General features: G+C 45.5%; 1 protein-coding gene across 1 annotated transcript in view; it reads left to right on the plus strand.

Annotated features, from left to right (window-relative positions):
- Window positions 1-25,866, plus strand: part of GPC4 (glypican 4) — a 200,430-nt gene that overhangs the window by 145,096 nt on the left and 29,468 nt on the right. Inside the window, exon 4 of the mRNA XM_086918699.1 lies at window positions 18,517-18,682. Coding sequence (XP_086774825.1) covers window positions 18,517-18,682 — 166 coding nt within the window. The remainder of the gene's footprint in view (window positions 1-18,516; window positions 18,683-25,866) is intronic.

Here is a 25,866-nt window from a genome sequence, read left to right on the forward strand (position 1 = left end):
GGTTCTGGTATGTGTTGTGCTGTGGAACGTTGAAGTATTCCGGGCTCCGTGCGTGCAGCGCGCGCCGTGACGCAGTGACATATCGCACTAAACTGTGTCCACGAAGAGGATGGTCTCTTCCTGCCTCGTTTGCTAAGCTGAAGGGGCGGTGTAAGGTGGAGACTAAGCATTAGCTGGACATGTCTGAGTGTAGAAAGTGAAAACTGCTGTTGATTCAGCATGGGTGTGAAATAACAGCCTGACATCTGTCTCTGGGAAGTCATAGTTCTGCCCAGGGCATGCTTTTTTGCATTTTATTCCCCCAGCTCTGTCAGGCAGTCTGTGGGGAATGGAAATAACGCTGTAACGACTATGAAGTTGGCACAGTGAGAGTTTGCGCTCGTATCCACCACAATTAAGTTGGATAAGGGGGGTATAGTGGAGAAATGCTGGGTAACCAAGTTCCTGCATTGCAAGGATGTTTGCTTGGCGGTATTGAAAAGCTAGAAAGATTGAGAAGGACAGGCTGTGGAGGTGAAATGGTACATGTAGGGAATGGATGGGGGCGTGTTCAGGGGGTAAGAGAGGGGATATGCTAAGGTGATGGGGTGTGCCCAAAGGCAGGTGAGGGGGCATTCTCCGCTGACAGTGGAAACAAAAGGCAAGCAAAAACGTGCTGTGGCCGCAGTGAGGGAATGTATGTAGTGATTAGTGAACGGTGGAGGGGACATAATCCGCAGATGATTAAGGGATGTACTGGGATGGAGTGACATAACATGATCAGCAGATGGACATGAATCATGCTTAGTGGATGGGCAGCTTGCCAGGAGATAACATTGTATATTCTCAGGGAATTAAGGGCCACACACTTGACCCTTTATGGATACCCACTTGAGATGGATGTGGAGCATTATCAGTAAAATGATAGGACTTGCACAATTAATTTATTGTCCCTCCTTTTTTTTTATAGGGCTCCTTGCCACTTTGTTCATTGGTTCTTCTCTGAGGCTTTGAGTCTGTAAGAAATCGTGGAATTACCTGTGAAAATAAGGCCACATTTTATGCCAACCCCTATAAAAAATGGCATTTGAATACAAGAGAACACATATTGCTATGGATCCTCGTCACCAAAATATTGTAATTAAACGTCCATTAGCCGAGGTGTATAATATATGGTTGGTTTATTCAAGCTTAATTACAGGATACGTTTCAGGTAAGTAAGTAGAAGATGGTAAATAGCAGATAGCCCCACCAGGAGCATCCTCCCTGCTGCTCATCCTGCACACTCCAACTGACACTCAGCACATCACCAGGCACCCATGCATTCTGTGACATCACCAAACACTCAGCATTCCAATCATCACCAAGCAGTCCAGCACGCATCCTGGCTGAGCAGTAGGGAAGACTTAGCTAAGGAAAAGGAATAGTAACACTTATGTTATAACACATATTTGAATGCCAACATATATTTTAGAAGACCAAATAACATCGTTTAACAGTCTTGTTTATAGTAGAAAAGTCTTACATTTGTCTCTTAGGATTTCAAATGTTTAGGTCTTGCCTTAGGGCAGTGCATGCACGGTCTCTTGAGAAACCTTTTGTTACCTTATGAGGCCGCCCTTTGCTTACAATGGACTGGCTTTATTGGCACACTTATTTGCTTGCTTCTTATTCATCAGCTTCCCTAGGCTTTCTTCCTCTTTGTGCGTTTGTTCTTGCTCTGGAGCATAGATGCATTACTGTGCACTTCTACAGCTCGCATTTTCAGGCGCAACCTTTTACTTTTTTGTTTAAGTGCTCTAGGACTAGAGTGTGTATTTTTCAGCTGTCATCCACATGTACTTCTCCCACCTCTATAATGCTCCCTTAGACTATTATACCGACCCTTCCTCTAGTGTCGGTTTGCTTTCCCCAGACTTTCAACCCTCTGTTTTCTGTATTTCCCCCAACATCTCCTGTCCATCCAATGTTGTCCAAGTTTGTCTGCTTGCACCAAGCTCTCCCACTCACCATCCACTATCCATCTGCTTGCCTTCAGCCCCTCCCGCCCACCCTACTTGGTCCGTCTGCATGCCTCCAACCCCTTCCCGCCTACCGTCCATTGTCCGCCTGCTTGCCCAAAATCCTCCCTCCCACCCTCTTTTGTCTATGTGCTTGCCTCAGTCCATCTCACACACCCACTCTTGTCCATGTGCTTACTCCCAGCACCTCTCACCCACATTCTATTGTGAGTCTGCTTGCACCTTCCCTTTCCGAGCACCCTCTGCTGTCTATTTATTTGCCCCAACTACCACTCCCAACTTCCGTTGTCCATCAGATTGGCCTCAGCCCAGCCCTTCTCATCTGTTCTCTCTCTCCAACTGAACCCTTCTCTATCCTCCGTCTTGCATGTGGAGCACACATCTTAAAAAAAAGCATTAGCGCTGCCACATCATTGCACATTTTAAAATAATTAGGTTTATTCAAGCTGCATCTCAGCCGCACTGTTGTACAGCTTGGCTACACAACATTGCCAAAGTCAATAACTCACGTAGGGGAGACCTGTTAGCTTTGCCAGTGCTTTTTATTACTTGTTTCCCTCTTTGAATCCTGTAGACGTGTATTCTATCTCAGTGTTACTAAATAGCCTGTAATGCAACAATACTGTACTTTTATAACGTTGGGGCTCTGATATTAAAGTAATTATTGATATTTATTTAGTTTGAGTTTTTCTTTTGCTAAGCGCAAACAATATCCGAAGAGCGATAGAGCGCTGTAACTATAGAGTGGGATAGCTAGAAATGATAATACCTGTGGTCAATGAAAGTAAACAGTAAGGACAAATTACATGGGACTTTAGTAAACAGGCCATACAAAAGCCATTCAATAAAAGGGAGATGGTCAGATAGAGGAAGTCATGTTCATGAATAATGTGCATTAGCGGTCACCAGTAGGTTGTTATAGTTATGACCTAGTGTCCATAGGGAAAGCATTTTTTGTTTTGCCAATAACTTTGGCGCAGTTTGACGAATCTTCGCAAAATAAAAAAAATTAATACAACTATCACTTCAGCTGGTACTTTGAAAGTTTCGGGGTGATCCGTCAAGCGGGGGCCCAGAACCAGGGGATGCTTATATACACTATACATAGCTTTAAGGTGTAGATGAGCTGATACAAGTATCTATAAAGTCTAGTCAAGTAATTTATTTGATTGTGAATCAGGGAAAGGGATACCAATGGCTTGTGAAATGGTGACTGTTACAGTAAGACCCACAAAAGAGAGAGATGGGTGTTGCTGAAAGCTTTTTAGTTCATCGTTGAAAACCATGTGAAATTGTCTGACCCAATAAAGTGAACCGGTGAAATATTGAGACAGGGACTTTCTATTATAATGTTCTTTTTTAAAGGGCGTGCATTTGGGGGTAGTTTGTTACTACATAGAGACTTTTGTCCTATGAAGTGATCAGTTTCTCTGCTAGATAATATCTGCTAAATTCATATGTTGCTATGTGCAGCAGATACGTATAAATATTGTCGTTGTTTGGGTGGTGAAATTCAGTTCCACAATGGATAATTTTCTAGGTGATCTGTGGATCTTTTCAAGAAAGGATGGAAATGGAATTTATACAACATGTTTTTGTTCAGTAGCCATTACAAAATGGGCCTTTCCCGGTGACCTGTGTAAACAAGGGCAAATGTAGGTCATCTCTACATTAGAATGGCATTTGGTTGCACAAGATAAGGAATTTGGAAAGACAACCCACTGAGCATACATTGGTTTAAAGGACACAAACATGGATTTTACAAGAACAAATTACACCTATTAGCTGTTCTTGTTTGTGATGAATGAGTATTATATTATATATTTTCCCTATTATTGGCCACGTTTATTACATTTGTGTACTTTCCACCATTTGAGCATATATTCAGCGCCATCATTCCTAAATGTATGTGAATTGAACTTTACAATGTTGGGATATGAACTAGATACAATAGTAGTCCAGGGTGGATTTTGAAAGCAATTCTATTTCTTGCTAATGTAAACATTGGTGATTGAATGGGTGGGATGAGAGAGGTACAGTTGCACATCCACAGCTAAATGTGCATGTAACAACTGATGAATTGTAAAGTGAAGAAAGAGTTTCTCTTACATGGGCAATAAGCAAATGTATAACTATAGGTGGTCCCATTGTAGCAACTTGTCCCCAAGACCTGTCACTTGAAGGATTGTGACATCAGTCAGTGTCATAACGAAACTTGAGGGGGTGCCCCCCTCAAAGTACATGGAGGGGTTCCCCACTTTCTGGACCCAGTCAAGGGCTCTCTGGCCAGGGGCCCGCTGCCTGAGCCCAGTGCCTGTCTGGGCCCCCTGGAGCTCAGACGGGAGGCCTGCACCACAGGGACTGCATGGCTACTGTTACGACACTGACATCAGTCATATATAAACACAGCAATGCAAGTACACCAAAGGTTATTATAGGCAATTAGTTCTCATCAATAATGAGCTTCAGAAGATGTAGTTTAGTGCATGGTTCTCCAAAGTCGGTCTTGGTGGGCCAAATCCATGACAGATTTTTAGCATATCCCCATTTAGATAAATGTAGTTATTTTAAAAATCTGGCATGGAACCGGCTCTCTGGGACTGACTTTGAAGAGCCCTGCTAGCGGATGACAGTTACTTCTTTTCAGTAGAGATTTTGTCAATCCAAATCAGTATCAACATCACCAAGAACAGGGCAGCCAACAATTGTTTCATCACAGATGGCTTTATCAAGGTGATTGCGATGGGTTGAGAACCTCAAGGTTTTTTTGTTGCAGGTTTTTTTATATCGTTAACTTGGCCCAAAGGCATCTGCGTGCTTTATATGAGCATCCGATTATATTACACTTGGTCAGTTTTTTTTTGCTTTGGACTTGGATAGCTGCTCGATGCATGGAAAAGACATCTCGCAGGCTGAACACTCTGGTTGCGTTATTGATTGGTGTAAAAATGCTTGCATTTCAAAATTAGAAATTTAAGTCATTTTCTTTCCTGTACAAATTGCCCTATAATTGGGTACTTCGAAATTAAGTGTTTTTGTTGGCTTTTTGTCCACTTGTAAAGTTTAAATGCTGCATTTTTTTCAGTTGACGTATTCTGGGTGAAGTACAGATGCTGTGCGCCATTGCTGGGTTTAGTTGAGAATTTTGCTGCCTGCACTAACTATACTTCTGTTCTCTTTTGGAACGGCACAGATTAATTATTTCGAAATTTCCATGAGCCTGTACCCATCCCACCTTAGTTCTAGAGATACTCTTAAAAAAAATCTATTTTTAAAGCAAGCCTGAATGGCATAATCTTGAGTTATTGCCTCCGGATCTGTATTTTGTTTGCCAGAATGCGCGGGTTACATTTAGTTAACCTTCTCTCTCAGCAGTAGGCGTTCAGCCCCATGAGGTCTGATTTGACAAATGCCTTGTTAATATAGGAAACGCCTTATGAGGTACTTCCAGTACCCATTACACGTACTGCTGTGACTTTCCTACATCTCCTCTCTGCAGGATATTTTTATTTGGATAAAAAAAAATGCCATCATGGTTTGATGCAGGCCAGCCATTTTCTGTGGGTTCCCTGGGCATTGCACCCTCTTTGGTTGCCTTCTAGCACACCTTCCACAACTGCCACCTGGACCGAGAAGTGCGTAGGTTTCTCCACCTTCTCCAAGCACAGTTTTTTAAATGCACACACTGAAGAAAGGCTCACTGTTAACCTTTTATTATGATCATAAAACTATTATGAGAAGCTTTGAAATATATGTGACTGGTGACATTATTTTTTTCTGTAGTTACGATGCAAGTTTAGGACAGGTGCCTTCTTTGTTGGCCCTAACTAGACACGGTGGCTGCCATAAGGCGAGGAACGATAAAACACCCAAAGCAGCTCACTAGATAAGGCCATAAGCCCCATCCTTTGTTAGAGGGAACACGTGATTGCGTAAGAGGGCTATCGGCCTTCTTTTATCGTCTTTCTCACGTGCTCCTTGGAGCTTGTTGGCTAAATGTTAACTACAGTGTTTTTTAAGGGAAAACTAAGATATGATTTAAGTCCGGAAAAGAACCTAGAAAAGCCCTTGTAAGGTCACCGATAATAAAGGATTGCTATCACCCGTATCTCTACTCTCTGAAAGCGGTATGTGTGCAAAGGCCTTTGCAAAATGTAAACGAGTTGATAGCGCCCAGACTCGGTAGGTATCTGATTCTAGTAGTTTTCCGAATATTTTTTTGCAGTGCATAAAACAGATTAATTTAAGGTATTTTTAAGTCACCTAATGCTCGTTAGACTATCAGTTGTCTCACAAGACTATTATTTTGGAACTGCAGCTAGCTAAAACACGGCAAGTGGATTATTTTTCTTTTTAAAATCGAGTTATATGTTTGTTTATGTATCTTTAATTAACGTGGAGGCCATAGTACGACGGACGAGTGGAAGTAACATTTATCACCTGAGAACGATATATCTTTGGGGATTTTTCTGTTCTAGAATTATTGTAGAAAACAATCTTACTATAGGAGAGGGATTCCCCCATCTGTTCTCATTCTTCGTGTCGTCTTTTATCACATTTTGTGGTTAAAAAAAAAAGATGCTATCACATTCTGCAACAGGAGCTCAATAGTTAAGAAAAATTGTCACTCTTCGAGAAAAACGACTGCATTATTATTGGTGCATGGATGGCCTGCATCAGCACCTCAACTGGGGATGCACGGATCAGACCCTGGCTGGTCACATGCGCAAAAGCACAAACACAGAGTCATGGATTTGTTCCTATTGATGGAGTACATTCACTGGCTGCACCCCCATCAGTGAAGTGTCATTTATTTCTGATGGATACTTCTAACTTCAGATTCCTGACATTTAGAATATCCCCAGATTCCTTACTGTATGAGGAAGATTTTACAACATAGCTCCTGCGCATCAAAAGGTGGCCTCACGCAGCTCTGTGTGTACTCCGTTCCTCCCCGGAAGGGACGACCAGAGCCTCATATACCCACCACCTAAGTGCGCTGTCATCCCTTCCTTTTTTTTCTGCACCTTCATACACTGATCCAGAGCTAGCTCATAGTTTTGTCTTGTCAGTTGAAAGCTTTCTCTCTCAAAATGACTTCCAGTGTGCAAGAGAACATGCCCCCTTCTAAAACTACAGAGTTTGCGCCTTGTAGGGACTGTTGCCAAAAGAAAATCAATAACTGATTTCCATGATCCCCATACACCGCAGACCCCAAAAAACTCATCTGCAGAGTCCCTCAAGTATCGTTGCTCAGCCTAGCATTCTTCAACATCTAAATGATGCTCCTCACGGACATCGTCAGAGTCCACAGCATCAACATAGTTTCCTACACAGACACACAGCTCATCCTCCCCCTTAGTGACTCAACCAGCACCGACAAAGCAAACGTCACCACCTTCATGAGCAATATTGCTGCTTGGACAAAAAACAAATTCCTCCAGCTCAACACAAACAAAACTGAAGTCCTAATCTTTGCAACAACCACTCCCCCTGAGACGCCTCTTAGTGGTCTTCAGAACTTGGCCCCCCACCCACCCCTGTGAGCCATGCCAAGAACCTCAGGATCATCGTAGGCATCAATCTGTCCATAAGCAGACAGATCCGTCTCCTCATCATGCTTTCACATCCTGCTAGTGCTATATACGATTTTCAAGTGTATCCCACTGAAGTCCAGACAAATGGTCACCCAGACTCTTATTACAAGTAAACTTGATTACGGTAATGCCTTCTTTGTCAGATTCCCAGCCCTTGTCCTGCAACAACTCCAAACCATACAGAACGCCACCGCCAGACTCATCCTGAACATCCCTTGCAACAACCATATCTCATCACACATCAACAATCTCCACACTGGCTCCCAGTCCAGAAAATATGTACGTTCAATCTACTCACCATCACTAACAAAGCTCTCCATTACACCGGTCCAGTTTACCCCAACCACCGCCTCAACTTCTACCAACCCACTAGACACTTTTGATCTGTATCCCAGGCAGAAGCACACCTCTCCCTCATCAAGAAGTCCAGAAGGAGAGGACGTTACTTCACATACCTCACTGCCAAGACATGGAATGGGCCCCCGAAACAACTCAGAAGCTCTCCTTCCTTCTTGGACTTCCGAAGGAACCTCAAGACATGGCTCTTCCAGATGAAAAAGGTATGATCTACTCCTCCCCCTCAGGCCTGCCGTACTCAATGCCTGGATGCCCTCCCAGGTGATTAGCCGTGCTCTACAAATTCACATAACATAACACAAGGTTTGTCCCTGTTGTTTGACTTAAGGCCATAGCTTCAGGTCATGCTGGAAGTGTGTCTCATGCACCTGAAGATGACTCCGGAATGTGAAGCCAAGCTGGATATCATTGAGCACTGCAGATAGTCTTGTAGGATTCCCTCCAATTCAGTGAAGGACATGGACCCATTAGTCCTCTCAGAGCAAGACTTGAAAAACACCATTGTTGTGGTTCAAGTCTTCGGGTACATCAACATACAAGGAAAAAAACAAAAAAATTCCAACCGGTCCACAACCCAGCCTCACCATTCTCCTTCTGGGAAGATGTTAGAACATCAAGGAACCCTGTGGTCTCACTCTCATTGAGGAGCCGAATCTGAAGCTAAGTTTGATGCACTCTGAATTTCTTTGCCTGTCGGCATCGCCAAAACAGGTTGACACTGAAGGAGGCCATGCTCTGCATCTTCAGGACGCTTCTGGTTCCCTCTGGTGCGCTTTCAAGCCCCATGGATCCTCTAAAGTCACCAGTCGGGTTACTGCTGACCGGTCCACCCTCAGCACCATCTGTGCCTCCTGAACCCACTCCAACTTCAGAGTTGACCCCAAACCTGTCACCTTGTCAGTTCCTGCTGCTGATTCCTGAAGAACGAAATCCGTCTCAACAATGGCCAAAACAGCATTCTTGCACAGTTCACATGTAACTGGCCCAATTCAGTCTGACTCTAAGACAGTGCCTTTTTTTCCTAGGAGCCATCCCCCGATGCTTTAAAAAGTCTATGGATTAGGCCTTGACTGTCAGCTAGCTTTTGGTGGTGAGGGTGATGTTGAGAACAATTTCTCCCCACAGTATGAGGACAATTCTTGTGCACCCACAGGAGGCCAATGAACTGGACACTTCATGAAATGGGCAGCAGAAATTTTGGATTTACAGTTGCTTTCAATTGCAGTAAAAACCAATGCCTTCACAGAAGTTTTACAGCACTGACAATCCTCATCTGAACTTTACTGCCATTAAACTAGGCCCTTACCAACACTATCATGGGCAGAACACTAGTCCTGCCCACCTGTAAACATCCAGGTGACACGTCATCAAAGGCACCAGACAGAGAGCCAAGCAGAATAGAGGCATATGGGTTTGGGATACTTGCCTCTACTAGCCTCACCCTCAGCTCAGTCAACCCCATCCGCTTGCTGGGATGGTACCCCTATGCTTTATGGCACTTGGTTGCTTAGATCTTACTATCAGTCCCAGAAGAGTTTTGTTCCAATTTGGTACCGACCATCCAAGATATGACCAAGTGCATCAGCAGTTAGGTCTGGACATGACCTACTGTTTAAGCAGGGCTATCCGACTAGCATGGTGCTCCGGTGTCATGCATAGATAAGATACCCGGGCTTCTTGGGTGACGTTCAGGCCTCACTCATGGACAGGCCTTTTTATGGGTCTTGCCTCTTTGATGAGATGGCTGTCTCCGCTCCTGAGAGCAGAGCCACTGTGTGCACTCTCAGTCTTTTCACAATCTTTAGGCACTATCCCCACCAATTTTACTCCTTTTGAGGCATCGCTCCTGGTTTTCTCACTAGATAGTACCAAGGCCCAACACCCCAACACCCCAACAACTGGCACCCCAGTCCTTTCCTTGTCAGGGTAGGGGATCAAGCAGACAACTTTCATGTCCAGAAGGACACAGAACATCCCAGGCCCCAGCACCTCAGAAAGCAGCTGCAGAGCCGCTTTATTTTGCTCTTAGTGGCACAGGACCACCCAGTGGAAGGCAGGATCCGTTATTTTCCCGATGGGTGGCTAGCTATAACATCCGACAGATCCTCCAGGGTCCTACAGATTGTCTAATGGGGTTACTCCCTGCAATTCCTGTCCTTCCCACCACATCTGCCCCCCCGCCTCCACATCAGAGCAGCTTTCAGAAGATTGGTTGTCCATTTTGCTGCTGGACGTTCAAGCATTTTTGCAGAATAGAGCCATCAGTTCCCAGGCCCCAAACTTGGTGTTACTCCTGTTATTTCTTTGTGTTGAAAAAAGGAGTTGGCCTTCATTCTACTTCAGATCTTTGACCTCTCAGTTTCTTCCTGCAGAAGGACACATTCAGGATGCTCATGCTGGCCCAGGTTCTATCAGATCTGAATCTCGGAGACTGGATGATGGCATTGGACCTGCAGGACACCTACTTTCATGTCCCCATCCTAAAGACCCACAGTCGCTATCTGCAGTTCAAGGTGGGCCGTGAGCATTTTCAGTTTGCTATGTTCACTTTTGTCCTCACCAGTGCCCCTTGGGTACTCATTAAGATGATGGCAGTGGTAACTGTGTATCTTTGGAGGTTGGGGGTACCAGTCCTACACTATCTCTCGGATTAGTTACTGAAGGCGGGCTCACCACAGTCAGTTGTAGGCTGCCTCCAGATGGCGATAAACTCTTTATATCGCTGCAGTTCACAATCAATATGCCAAAGTCACATCTGACTCCTTTGCCGAGACTTTCATTCTTCAGAGACATCCTGGACTCGGTCCTATTTGGTCCTTTACTTTGGATCAATGAATCCAAGACATTCAGGCTATGATTTCAGTGTTTCAGCCTCTATTCTGAGTCTCAGTGAGGATGGCTAAGAGACCTGTTGGCCTGCTGGCCACCTGCATCCTACTATTCAACCATGTCAGGTGGTACATAGTGGCTTTGCAGTGGGATCTAAAGTCTCAGTGGGCCCAGCAACACATATTCCATCCAGGTTTTGGAGGTGTCTGCAAATGATCTGCAGTGGTGGCTGCTCAAGTGAAATTAGGCCAGCAGCAGATCACTACCCCTACTCCACCGAGAGCTGACCATAGTGAGAGACCTATCACTGCTGGGTTGAAAGGTCAACTGAGGGAGGTGATGGTCAGTCAACTCTGGTCTCTGGCGGAGACCCTCCTTCTGACCAGTTTGCTGGCGTTGCGGACCAGTAGCTTGGAGTTGAAACGCTTCCTACCATCCATCAATGTGAGACTGGTTCAGGTCCTCACAGACCACACCATTGGCATGTGGTTGTGCAGCAAGCAGGGTTGGTTCTTGTGCTCTTTGGCAGGAGGCCGTGCTCCTCTTGACCTGACTGACTCGTCAGGGCATCTCCCTGATTGTTCAACACCTGGCAGGACTTTAAATAACAATCAGACAAACTTAGCCGGAGATGGTCAGTGGATCACAAATGACAGCTACATCTGGAGGTGGCACAGGGCATCCTCCAGCAATGGGGAGAACTCCGGCTCTATCTCTTAGCCACCTACAAGAACATGCAGTGTCAGCATGGCTTCCTGCTGCTACCACATCTGCACCGAGTTTCAAAGAAGATCAAGGACGATTAGGCTCAAGTCATCATTGTGGCTCCAGATTTGGTCAGGAGAGTGTGGTACCCAGAACCCCTGGGCATGAGCATCTGTCCTCTGATCAGGCTGCCTCATCAGGAGCATCTTCTGCAGGGCAGGGTTCTGCACCAAGGCCTGTGCAGTCTACTCCTCCATGCGTGGAACAAAGCATCACTACTGCCTTGACAACCGGGTCCAATGGAAAGAGTGTTTTGGCCATCGGCCTGCACTACTTTTTGGTATGTGCCACTACACTGACCAACCACCAGGCGAGCCACTTTGCTTTGGTGGCTATTCTAAGCATGTGAGGAATCTATAGTTAGAAGTATCCATCAGAAGAACTTAACTTCGGTACTGCTCTACCTGTTCATTACTCTATCTAGACTCTCCTCACTGTCCTCCTACCTCCCCATTCTATGGAATAAACTATTTTTTAACATATGAAAAGGTCCATACCTCCATCCATATTCTTTGAAAAACTGTGATACACCACTCCACTTAGCAATGCTCTTTCCCATTGGTGCTATCAGTGCCAGGGCAATAAATATTATTTACTCTCTAAATATATACATATAATACAATGCCACTGTTGATTCAACATAGTTGAAGTTCAGTGTTGTCGCTCATCTTCTGTTCTTGTCTGTAGTGCTGTTTCATGTCAATTTAAAGACTTTCCTATCCATCACATTCCTGCAGTTCTCTTGATATCACCAGACGGCTCATTGTGTTTTTCTCCTGTAAAGCTATACTTTGAAAAACGGGAGGTAGAGCAGGCAGCAGCGACAAACTGCTGAAATCATGCAGGTCCCCATTTTAGACCTTTGTGTTGGCTCAGTTTGTTGATTTCCAAGCAGTGACACCCTGGCAGTGGCCATCTGAAGCCGCCATGTTCAGCACCACAATACACCCAGCTTGTTGAATGCACTCCTATCTACTACAGCCATGCTAAGACATACCCTTTTCCCAGTTGCCCTAATAAGGTTGTGTACTTTAGGAGCACAATCTCACTTTCCCGGTCTCTGTCGTGCTCAGCTTCTGCAGTAACATCTTGTTGCAAGCACAGCCTTCCACAATCCCTCCTCTGTGCATGCTATTCATTTGAAATACCCTGCAAGAGGCCAAAATCCGGGGGCTAAGATTACACTTTATAAGGAGGGGAATTTTGCAGTGGTTTTAAGATGAGTATGTGGAACGTTTCTGTGAACAAGATCCATAAAACCAAATGACGAATAGGGAGGTATTTCCCATGGCTGAAAGTGAAACCCATTAATAAACCTTCATATAGGGAAAGACAGTGATGTGGACTGAAAGAAATACGTTGTTTTTATGTTACACTTAATATCATCTTCTTGAGTGACCGCACCCAGGCTGTCCGCCTGGGTGACTACACAGCGGACACCCGAAGAGTTCAGTGCGGGGTCCCCCAGGGTTCGTCTCTCTCTCCCCTTCTATTTAATCTGTATATTGCCCCTCTTATTTTCTCTCTTCAACAGATGGAGGTCACCGTATTTAATTATGCGGATGACCTCCAGCTGGTCTTCAATCTCTCTTCTCCTTCTGCTACGCTTAACTTTCAAACTGTTATGCTTCATATCAGGGACTGGATGAACCACAATCACCTTAAACTCAACCCTGATAAAACAGAACTGGTGTTGACGGGTGGTTCATCCAGCCCCTGGTCCCCTCTCTTCTGGCCCCCTTCTCTTGTTCCTTCTCCTGCTCCCTCTCCCTCAGTCAAAACTTTAGGCATAAAACTCAACTCTCAACTCACCCTTCACTCCCAGGTTAGCTCTGTGGTATCTTCTTCCTTTCTCTCACTGCGTACTATCCGCAGGGTGTCCCGATTCTTCACTTTCTCTGCACTTAAACTCATCATTTTGGCCATGGTGGTGTCCCGCCTGGACTACGGGAACGCCCTGTATGCCGGCATTCCTGCATACAGCCTGCGTCGCCTTCAACAAATACAGAACCAGGCGGCCCGCCTGGCCTTCAATCTCCCTAAATTCCACCACTCTACCCCTCTTTTGAAATCACTGCACTGGCTCCCCGTGCGAGCAAGAATTCAATTCAAGCTCGCATGCATTACTTTCCTGGCCCGCTCTAGTTCGGTGCCAGCCTTCATCTCCTCTGAGATCGTCCCTTATGTCCCCACCAGGGCTCTACGATCCTCCACCCAGTCCCTCCTTACCATCCCACGCTTCCGGAGAAAGAAGTGGGGTGGATCTAAATTTGCTGTCCTCGCCCCCACCCTCTGGAATTCCCTTCCCCTTGAACTTCGCTCCACCCCCCTCTATTCACAATTCCGTAAAAGTCTCAAAACCCATCTTTTTACAAAATTCTTTGACTAATTGCCCGTTTTGACCTCCACTCGCAGTCCCCGTTAGCTATAGCGCCAAGAAGCCGCTGGTATATGTGCGCTCAACAAGAACTTTTAAACTCAAACTCAAACTATCATGTTTAACTATTTCAGCGTTAGCACTATTCTGATAACCTTGGAATTGCTTAATGTTTGAGTATTGGCTCAGCCAACCCAAAGAAATGCCCCAACACCTGTTCTGAGAAGAACATTTTTGTGTGAGAGATCACCAGGAGCCCTACATTTTATGTCTGTTAGCTGAGACTGCAGAGGTTTCCAGGGCCTTTCTGGTGGTTTAGTTGACTTAATTTTGTTTATTTTTGTTTCAATGTGGCTTCTCCACATTTACAAATACATTTCACTAGTGCTGAAGAACATACAGTGTAGCTCCTACGGACTCTTCCTGTAGTAACGAAGATATTGCAACCGTACTTCTACTTACATACTGAATAAACACTGTTCTTCTTGCCTTTTGCAGTAATTCGGAGCCGCCACTTACCTTATTTTCTAACCTTTGAAGCTCACTCGTATCTCTGCACTTTCCAGAAGTAGTCGCATTTTTGTGCTTCTCCTGAAAATCAGATAAAAGGCATTTGGCCTACTTTTGACTAGTGGATTAGGAAATATTGTAAACGTAAAGATCCTACACTTGTTAAAACTTACAATCATTAAATATAAGTTTCCACCCTTTAAACACATTCAATTCTGAAACTAAATGTTCTCTATCAGCAATCTGTCTCTACTTGGGCATAGTTTTAACAGACAATATTCTTGCTACTTAGGGGATGAGTTTTCGCGATACCCTTAAAGTGCTTAGTTTATAACTCAATGTGTGTTCTATTGGTCTTCTGCACTCCTCATTTCCCCCCTGAGATGCTCTGTTGTGCTCCATAAGTTTCAGGCGGACTAGGGCTGCAAGGGAATCTTCAGGCGTCCTAGATTCCTAATGGTGAGTGTCATCTGGGTGTTCCTTTGTGATCTGCACCGAGTAGCTGTGTGTGTTGAAATGAGTTAAATTCCTCCCAGTGAATAAAGCTGCTGACAGCACTTTGTGATCGCGTTCCAAATACATTCAACATGATTGGGTGGCTGTGACAACTTCCCATGCTCTGCACACTGGGCTGAACTGAGCTCATTCACCCAGCTGTGCATACCAGGTCTAGTATGCATCCTGCCCGACGTAAGTGAGAGAGCCTTGCCTCATACCAATCTGTTGAAGTACTCTAGAATCACGAGTCTTGCAGAGCTCATTGAAACGGCACAGGGTTCTAGGAGAATTTTCTTCTACCCTTCTCGGGAACGATATAACCCTCCCATTATTGTCATTATAGGAATACTCAGCTTTCAAAGGGTCACTGCCCGTAAGGCATGCACAGATGCCTCAAAGTACACTAATACACTACATGTTGCTTACCTTTCTAGTGGAATACTGCTGTGTGTGTGTGTGTGTACACACAAAGCATCCTAGCACTGCAAGATTGAATGTAATGTTATTTCTATAGTGCAAACCTGGCTGGGAAGCAAGAGAGAGCTCCTCAAGGGTGTAAGATGAGGGAACAATCACAGTGTTGGCAAGTGGTAGACGTGTAATTCTAAGGTAACGTGCTTCTGAAAGACATTAATTTTCTGTTTCTTCCTGATTTGAAGGATGGTTGGATCCATGCTGATTCCATTGGGGATATGGTTCAGATCCAGGGTTTGAAGGTGGTTAAGCCCGACCTTCTGTGTTTTTTTCTTTTTGACTTTTTTTTTTATTTGTCTGGAAATGTCTTGGCTCCTGGTTTGGTGCTATCCACCAAAGGTGGTTAGTTTATCAAACCAGTACTTCCAGAATAGGGAATGCAATATAACTTGTCTTCTAATGGTGTGGCTTGGCATATTCATGCAGAACATCAATGTGTTTTACTTGTAGGACCTTGAGCCAAAAAGTAAAAACAAGCATTGGCATAGCTAATAGGTCTCGCCTTTAGGACCTTATAAGTGTTTGCAACAGTTAATGTTGTTGCACCAAGGATATTGTGCTGCATAACTAAATACTTATAAAGTCCCAAAAGCGAGACCTATTGGCTATGCCAATGCTTGTCAAAGCATTGTCCTAGCTACTTTTAGGAGTGTGGAATACCACCATAATCAAGATTCCGTGGGTCGGTCAGGCCTCTGGACACTGGTGTCACTGGTCCTGCTGTACGAATGGAGGCTACTTGATGTACTACTTCTGTTTAGTAGTGCTATGCAAATCAACTCTGTCGCATGATGTACCCACACTGCTAAACAACTCTCATGATCCTAAATTATGCCTGGTGTGCCCCGCTCTAGAATCATGCTCATGTAATGCCATATACATGACCCCCTTTCGTATACAAGTTCTACTGTATATATTCTTCTGCTGGACTGCGATTCAACGCCCTTATGGCCCGGTTCCACTGCTTCAAAACTAAGCAAATAAAAATGTATGATTTGGTACATGGGCTTGGGCATTTTACTGTAAAGCAGGAGGGGCCTGTGTGAGTCTAAACGTCCTGTTTGGGTGGGCGTGCCTGTTTAGTTTGGTGTAGCCTGTTCCGAAGTGTGGGGGTTGCTTCAAGGGAATTATTAAGTCACGGGCGGGGAGTAGTTGAGTGAGTAATGCAGTGAGGGCTTAGCTCGGTTCTTGAGGCCCTGCCCGCTCTGCGGGAGTTCCGACAGCCCTGCTGCTCTGTGAGGCGGTGGCAGTACTGGAAGCCTACATTGAAGCGATGGGCGGGGCCTAGTCCTCCAGGTCATTATTTCTATATATTTCTTACACTGGGTGTACTTGCGCTGTCAGATCCTTTACTGTTGGTCTGAGGAGTATACTGGGGAAGGAGAACAAAGATGTTTGCCGAGAATCACTCAATTTAGTGAAACAGAAGTGCCCTGATTTAAAGGAGTTTATTTCACTATATTAGAATCCTTTATATGATTACGAATGTGTACATTTTTGCTGCGAGGCAATGAGGGGGACTGCGACCCCAAACTTTAACCAGATTTGATCCCAGGCACAACAGTAAACTGCTCCAGGGCTGGGCATGTTTTGATACTCGTGTGAATCGTCTGAGTTTTAGATCTATTCATATAACTCGTGCTCCCAGCACTGACTATCCCTATAGGGCTTACTAAAAGTGACAGCAATTCCTAGACTTGGATTTTAATTGTGCGGCACTGGTCACAATTGTGCGCCACCGCTCTACTCTGAAGGAGAGCTGCTTTGATAGGCTCGCACAGTGCAGACATTTGTCGGGTGTAAGCTTCAGCTTTAAAGCAGGTGCCTGCCGTGCTCTTTCAGTTCTAAGCGCAAGCACAAAAGGCACTTTGTTGTGTGATACAAATATTCTTGGAATTACCTTTCTAAAAGGGCCCTGGTTTGCATAGCGGCACGCAGACCCCAGCTCCAACCGCTTTATAAACATTCATTATTGCTACTGTGCTTTCAGTCACGATTTGCACCATGTCGGTGCTTTACCATCCAGTTATTCTTCGGAAAATAGCAGCTCGTATGGAGCCTGCTAATGGGAACTTTACTGTCTGAGTGGGCCTGCTTGAGTAGATGGCTTCAATTTAAGGAGTCGGTCCGCTTACGGTTCTTATGCAGCCCCACCCCTTTCCGAAACTGGTGTTCTTTCGATTTTGTCCAGTCATATAGCTCTCTGTAAATTAAATGGTCTCCTAGAGCCTAAACAAAACAAGTGTGTAGTGCATCTGGCAGCCACAATGAGCCACAGTGACCTACAATGAGTTGTGGTCTTTGTTGGTCGCTAGCGCACATAGGCATGCTTTTTTGGGGGTCTGCACAATGGGACCTGCGACAGTGTGGAGCCTCCTGGCCCCAGGAGGGCAGCGACGACAAATCCAAGGGGCACTGAGACATCTGCTCGCGCAGCTGTGCTCCTGGCACTGGTCTGCATACTAAAGAGTGTCCCTGCGCATGGAAACCCCAAACAAGCGCGTTCCTCACTTTAAAGGAGGCAGCAGGGGGAGGGGCGAGAGAAGGGGGTGAGTGCTGGATAAAAAAGTGTCGGCAAAAGTGAAAGCGTTTCACTTGCGAGAGCGAGCAATGTCAGGAGCGATAATTGCTACCATATGGCGCCGCGTGCTCCTGCAAGTGAATCGCCACACGTGCACGCGTTGCCATTGAAGGCAATGGAACGCATGCACGTTTTTGGCTGAAAAGCCAAAGCGATTGCTAAAGGTCTTTTTGCCTATGTAGTGCATGCGCGCTACGTAGGCGTGACCTAATAACATTGGATCTGCATTTAAGGCATCATTGGGACTCAAATCTATTTTAGAGGTGGATTCTGTAAGTTTTAGACATATTGGCACATGGTAATAACGCAATAATTTTAGAATAAAAAGTGCTTTACAGCCATCAAATGACTTTCATGCCCTGTATGCAACCTTCAGCCAATCTTGGCTTTTTAAACAACAGCACTTGCTTGCTTGAACTTTTCAGACTGTACTTATGTGAAAGCAAAAACACAAGTCCCAGAATGCAATGTTTTGTTTGTTACAAAAGCACATTATTAATTTGATGTTCCATTTGTTTTCTTCTGAAGGTAAACCCAACACCCCAGTGCTCACAAGCTGTGGTGAAAATGATGTACTGTCCGTACTGCAGAGGTCTGGTGACGGTGAAGCCGTGCAACAACTACTGCCTCAATGTAATGCGGGGATGTCTTGCCAATGCTGGGGATCTGGATGCAGATTGGAATGCTTTTATAGGTAAATAAATAACATTGGGTTCTGTATGTATACCTTACCTAAACAACAGATACACCTCCCACCCCAAGAACCGCTGGCATTCGCCTATGAGGTCAAGGGCACCTATCACATTCAATATACACCTACAGCCCCATTCACAAATGTAAGAAACAAAACTGCAAAATTGGAGTGTGCAGGGGTACTGCTACATTTGCAGCAAGTTTCAGACTATTCATTGGCTGAAAAGAATCATAGAGGAGGGCTTTGTATATGAAGATAATCCTAGTATTTTTGGGAGAGCTCAAATGGGTAAAGTTTACATGCTTGAGATTTATCCACTAGTTGGAAAATATTGCAAATGGAAATCTGAAGATAACATGCGTGTGAGCATTATACCACTGTAGCAGTATTGGGTACATACTTTTTTCACAGATAACCCCCTTATATCTCCAATAAATATATGGGTACTCCCTTCCCAATCTCCGCCTGAAGACTGCTTAGGATAAAAAAGTACTTAGTATGAAGCCCATTTTAAAGCAAACCGCCCCGACTACTGCTTCTGTACCGAGACCTGGCTTAAACCCCACCTGGTCCCTGCTATCACCTTGGGGGTCCCTTCGGGGTACAAGATTCTTAGGCTTGACCGCCCTGTTAAAACTGGCGGCGGGGTCGCGGTAATCTACAAGGATACTCTTACTGTCACTCTTCTCGACCAATGCTGCACTGATGACATTGAGATATTGGTTTTTAAAATTGGCTCCTCACCCCTATCTTACTGGAAGGGAGCATTAGTGTACCGCCCTCCGGGTCCCTACACTGAGGCTTCGACTATCCTCCTGGAGACACTAGCCCCCCATATCAGATCTGGAACCAATTTTGTACTCCTAGGGGACTTCAATGTCCACAGCGAACTATCTGACAACGCTGAAACTCGCAACTTGTTGACTGACCTATCTGCCCTAGGCTTCAAACAGTGCAACCGGGGTCCGACTCATCAGGCCGGTCATACCCTCGACTTAATTCTATCGAACTCTCATTCCCTGACCTGTCATCCTCCTTCACAGGTGGAATGGACCGACCACTTTATAATCAACTTCTTCCTCCCCACTCTCTTGGAGGAACACCCCAACCCTGTCCCCCTGCCGCTATGGCGCAGGCAGTGGCACAAGGTGTCCGTTGATTCCTTTAGAACTGCCTTTATTCCTCCTGATTTTCTCCCCTCAGACTCCCCCAACTTGGCCTTGTCCAAATTCAACAATGCCTTGAGTACGGCGGTCAACATGATCGCCCCCCCTTAGACGCTGTAATCAACGGTCGGACCGTAAACAAGAACTATGGTACTCAGACCTACTGCGCGCGGAGAAAAGAGCGTGCAGAAAGTTGGAGAAATCCTGGAGACTCTCGCGCAGCACTGTTGATAGAGACAGGTATAGCTCAGCAATGAGACTCTATCATAAAAACATTAGAGCTGCCCGTAAGTCCCATATTATCTCCCAACTCTCTGGGGCCGGCAACGACCCCAAAATGTTGTACCAGGTGCTCTGCACATTCACCAAGCCTGTCGCTTGCGACAGTGCAGAAGTGCTAACCCAAAAACTGTGCGATGACACGGCCGGTTTCTTCTCGGATAAAATTGATGCCATTTACCAAAAAATCTCCCAATCAAGCACATCCGTGGATGAAAATACCCCCTTTTCCAGTTCTCAGCCTGGAAAAGCCTGTGTTGCTTCAGCCTCACTATCATTCATTCCTGAGATCACCTTAGATCAGGTCAACTCTCTGATTGGGACCATTAAGTCAGGCAGCCCGGTAGACCTCGTACCTGCCCGTGTCATGCACCTCATTGGGAGTGTCCTTAGCCCCTGCATTCGGACGGTGATCAATCGCTCCCTGTCTGAGGGACTGGTCCCCCGGGTGTGGAAGGAGGCCATAGTCAAGCCTATCAGGAAGAATACCGCCATCCCTTGGTCAGACATGACCAACCTGAGGCCTATCTCCCTTCTGCCATTCATCGGAAAACTGACGGAGAAGCACGTCAATCACCATCTCTCAACCTTCATTGAGCAGACTGGCAGCTTAGACCATTCTCAGTCCGGGTTCAGGCCTAGGCATAGTACTGAGACCGCCCTCCTCTCCGTTACGGATGCCATACGCATGTCCCTGGACAGAGGGCTGTCTGTGGTGTTGGTGCTGCTGGACTTGTCCGCAGCATTCGACACCATATCCCACGCCATTCTCCTTACCAGATTAAAGGAGATAGGCATCGACAAATCTGCCCTGGCATGGTTTACCAGCTTTCTCTCAGAGCGGACTCAGAAGGTGAACATGGCCTCTTTAGATCCACCTCGGCTAACATCATCAGAGGAGTCCCGCAGGGCTCATGTCTTAGCCCTACGTTGTTTAACGTATATGTCTCCTCTCTGGCCAAAATGACAAGGTCCTTTGGGTTTATGCCTATCTCCTACGCTGACGACACGCAGCTGCTGTTTACTTTTAAGACCTTTACTCCAGAGATTAGACAAGCTTTCTCTAACGGCATGACTGCAATCGCCAGCTGGATGGCCAAGAACTTTCTACAATGCAACGTGGGAAAGTCTGAGGTCATGTTATTCGGGGAGGCGAGAATCCTCTGGACCCCAGATTGGTGGCCTTCTAGCTTGGGACAGGCCCCGCCCCCCAAACAGGTAGTAAAGAACCTGGGGGTTCGTCTAGACCAGGACCTCACCCTTTTTCACCATGCCAGCACCACTGCAGGGTCCTGCTTCTACATTATTGGCCTCCTTCGGAAGGTGTTCCCCCTTCTACCCGACGATACCCGGAAGACCCTGGTCCAGGCCCTCGTTTTGAGTCGCCTGGACTATTGTAATGGCTTACTCCTAGCTGCCAATGAGGGAGTGCTCAATAAACTACAGGTGGTGCAGAACACCGCAGCACGGCTGGTGACCAACACCCCCCCCAGAACACCGTCCCTTCCCCTCCTTAAGGCCCTTCATTGGCTCCCTATCCGGAAACGGGTAGAATTCAAGATCAGCTGTGTGATACACAAAAGTTTACACAATCTGGGACCACATTACTTGACAGACAAATTTGTTTATCACCGTCTTTCCCGCACCCTCAGGTCCTCCAACCAACAGTTGCTTCAGGTTCCTAGACATTATAAGACCAGACAGGGAGGCCGTGCCCTCTCTATCATGGGTCCTCGTCTATGGAACAACCTCCCCCTCTCCCTTAGAGAATGTCAGAGTCACTCAGCTTTCAGGAAACGCCTAAAGACTGTACTATTCTAGGAGGAGTTCTTCTACCTGCCCACCTTACAGCACCGCGCGGAGATACACCTTCGGGTGTGATGCCGGCGCGTAATAAGCCCATAAATAAATAAATAAATGGTGTTAGCTAATTCTGGAATCCACCGGAAGCCAACTGAAGGCATTCCTGCCTGAGGAAGCATGTTATATTATTGCTAAACTGAAAGTCAGAGTAACCCTTGCATTCTAAGCACTTTGAATCAAGTCCCATTTTTTGGGGGCAAGACACGGTACAGTGTCATTTTATAATCTAACCTGGAGTTAGCTGTCCCATTTACACTGGCATTGAGAATAATCAGCATGAGATCGATGATCTTGTAGAACACATGCCACAATAAACATTTTGATGATTGCTATGTGTTTTAGCAAGACAGTCCTTGTTAATATCCAAATAAACCCTTAGGTTCTTCCCCATGTTAATATGCAGAATGTTTTCATCATCATGTGATGTCATGCTAGATGAGATAAAACAACAGTGTTGATGCTGAGCGGAATGGTTTCACTTTCAGTGCCACTGAGTGCAGCTTATTTGCTCATTGACATCGGAACCAGAAAGAGCTTGAGAATGATGCTGAGCCTCACCCACCCTCAAATGGTTGTCTTCCGTGTAGGATAGAAAACTTCAATGTCCGGAGCATGGATGGTTGTAATGGGATATTGAACTTAACTTCAGATGCCGGAGCAAAATGGGCCATGTTGGACTTGTTGACTTTTTAGCTGAAGAAATGTGGAAGTCCATTGAATAGCAAGGATGTAAAACCCAGTGACCTAATTTTAATGCATAGTAACGAATCAGTGGTCCATCTCGAATGCCACTGACCAGTATTTGGAACAGCCATCGCCCTCTAATGCAAACCGAAACCATTGTTTAAGTAAACTAAAAAACAGTCTTTCTAAACAAATCTAGGTCCCTCCTAATTATCTGGCTGGACTCCAACTCTCTTTTCTCCAGAACTTTCATTGCTCTGCTTCATCCCATTTCGGTTCCATCTCTCTAAACTGATGTTGATGAGGCCAAGTGCTTTTTAAAGTTCCAAAGAAAATAAAACGTTTCCATGCAAAACTGTGCAGATTAGTTAGTCACCAACTTGTTTCACCCAAATAAATCAAGTGTAATTGGTGCAACTATGAGAAACTGCATTAGTCAGTCTAGTTTATTTCTTCAGGATGCCTGTTGGAAGGTTGTTAGGAAAGAAAATAATGCAAAATCTAATTCTACACCTTTTATATAACCCTTTGCATGGCTTATTGATATATATTTGACATTGTTCAGCATTCTATCCATCAATTATGTTTGCCCACATTTAGGGCAACCTTGATAAGTTGGATATATATATATATATATATATATATATATATATATATATATATATATATATCTATATCACGCAGCTGTTATTTCGAAACAGTGACACATGGTAATTTCATATATGAGCGTGCTTTTACATTACCACGTGCTCAGTTTAGCCATGGATCAATGTATTGGCATTTATATAGCGCACTACTTACCCGTAGGGTCCCAAGGCGCTTCGACCGCTGCGAAACCCTTCCTGGCTTCCCTGAGAGATGGTCCCTTAATGGGTATCTCCAGGGTGAGACCAGGCATCCCCGGCGGTCTGGTGGGGCCGTTAGTGAAGATGAGGCAAGCTAATGCCCAGAGTTGCCGAGTGTGATCGCTGATCAGAGTGGGCACCGAGGCGAGAGAATTATCGAGTCCGCTCACCCTGGTCCAGAAACCTGCCGCGCCGGGAATCGAACCCTGGTCCCGGGCCGTCCTCTGCTCTCGGGTCTGCCGCCTCTAACCAGTGAGCCACACTCCTTGTCACACTACAAAGATAGGTGCGTGAATACCTACAAAACGCTAAAATATATTTCAAAATTATGTGTTACACTATTAACATGCCTAATACTCTATATTTGATTTAGTACTATTTATTTACGTCAGTAGTTCAAGAGCCATCAATTGCTGTTTTGTTCCACGCGGCCATACATTGAACCCCCCCCTCCATCCCCCCTTCAAATGAGCTGCCACGAGACTATACCAAGCGCGTGCTTAGTTCTATCTGAGCGCTTTTCATACATTTTGCAAATTTATCGAAGTTCAAAAGGTCCAGTGTTTTTTTCTTATCCTATACACAGTTTGTCGTTAATAAAGAGTCAGAACCATTTTACTCTTTCGATTTTACTTTTACACTTTTACTGTTGGAAACGCTTATACCAAGTGTACGACACTGAGGCCCACAAGCCCAGCCTATGGTATGCAGCTGCTGCAAGTCGGGTATAACACTGCCCAGGAGCAGCTGCATAAGTGCCCTGCGGCCTCACCCACTGAGTTGCAGAAGCAAAGGGGGTTGTAAAGTGGCCTGTGCAGACACATACACGCTCGGCTTAAAACTTGCATCGTCCGAGGGAGGGGAAAGGGGGCTGCTGCTGCTGAAGTTTACGCCCTGGATGGACCCTTTCTCCCAGGCTTAATTTGGGCGTGCGTTTTGCACTTTGACTTCTGAAATCATAAATCTCAGCGCTGGCTTGAGTAACAGGGCCCTGCGGATTTGTTTACTTGCCCCTGGGCAAGGATTTGAGATCAAACGACGGACCTGGGTGTGCGCGGGGAATGCTTTAGTGTCGGCCTTTCCCATGTTCGGAAATAGATTTAGCCTGCGCATTCATTTTTTCCTAAAACATAAATGGGACGCTGATATTTGTACATTGAAGGGTTGAATTGCATTTCCTTTCTACGCGCATTTGTAATACAGCGAGTTTATTTCGTGCATCCTTGTTACACTCAGTGTCCCACTTCAACATATACTAGTGTAACTGAGATTAGTGCCCTTCTTTAACTCATACTAGTAACCTACTTTAACACCTACTAGTGTCTCACATATACTCATCCTAGTGTCCTTACATAAACTCATACTAGTGTCCTACTCAACCCTTACTAGTGACTTATTTTATCACCTACTGGCATCCTACATAAAGATAGCCTAGTACCCCTAAATAAACTAATAGTGTTCTACATAAACTTACACTATTGTCCTAATTTAACCGATACTAGCGCCGTACAGATAATCATCCTAGCATCCCTAAATAAATGTATACTAGTCTCCTACATAAACAGACACTTGTGTCCTTCTTTAACTCATACTAGTGACCTACTTTTAAACTACTTTAAAACCTACTAGTGTCCTTACATAAACTCATACTAGCGTCCTACAAGGGAGAGGTGTGGTGCAGCGGACAGAGCGGCTGACTCTGGAGCACGGGGCTCACAGATCAAGAGCCGGCGACAGCTCAGCTCAGCACCCTGTGACTCTGGGCAATAGCTCCTTTCACCTCCCCGACGGCCCCCAGCACCTTGAGACCCCTAGGGGTGATTAGTTTGCGCTTTACAAATACCGTATACATACATACTTTAACCCATATGAGCATCTTATTTCATCACCTACTAGCGGCAGACATATAATTTAATTGTGGGTTTATATAGCGCTAGAATCGACTCCCGGAGGAGTATCTCCGCGCTTCGACCGCTGGGGAACCCGTCCTGGCTCACCCTGAGAGATGGTCCCTAATGGGTATCTCTAAGGTGCGACCAAGCATCCCCGGCGGTCTGGGGTGGCCGTTGTGAAGTTGAGGCAAGCTAATGCCCAGAGTTGCCGAGTGTGGTCCCTGACTGGAGTAGGCACCGAGGCGAGAATTATCGAGCCCGCTGACCCTGGTCCACGACCCTGCCGCGTCTGGAATCGAACCCTGGTCCCGGGCTGTCCTCTGCTTACGGGTCTGCCGCCTCTAACCAGTGAGCCACACCACTCCACACTATAGACAACCTAGTACCCCTAAATAAACTAATTGTATCCTTCATAAATTTACACTATTGACCTAATTTAACCCATTCTAGTGTCC

This window comes from Lissotriton vulgaris, chromosome 4_1 (genome assembly GCF_964263255.1).
Source record: "Lissotriton vulgaris chromosome 4_1, aLisVul1.2, whole genome shotgun sequence".
NCBI lineage: Eukaryota > Metazoa > Chordata > Amphibia > Caudata > Salamandridae > Lissotriton > Lissotriton vulgaris.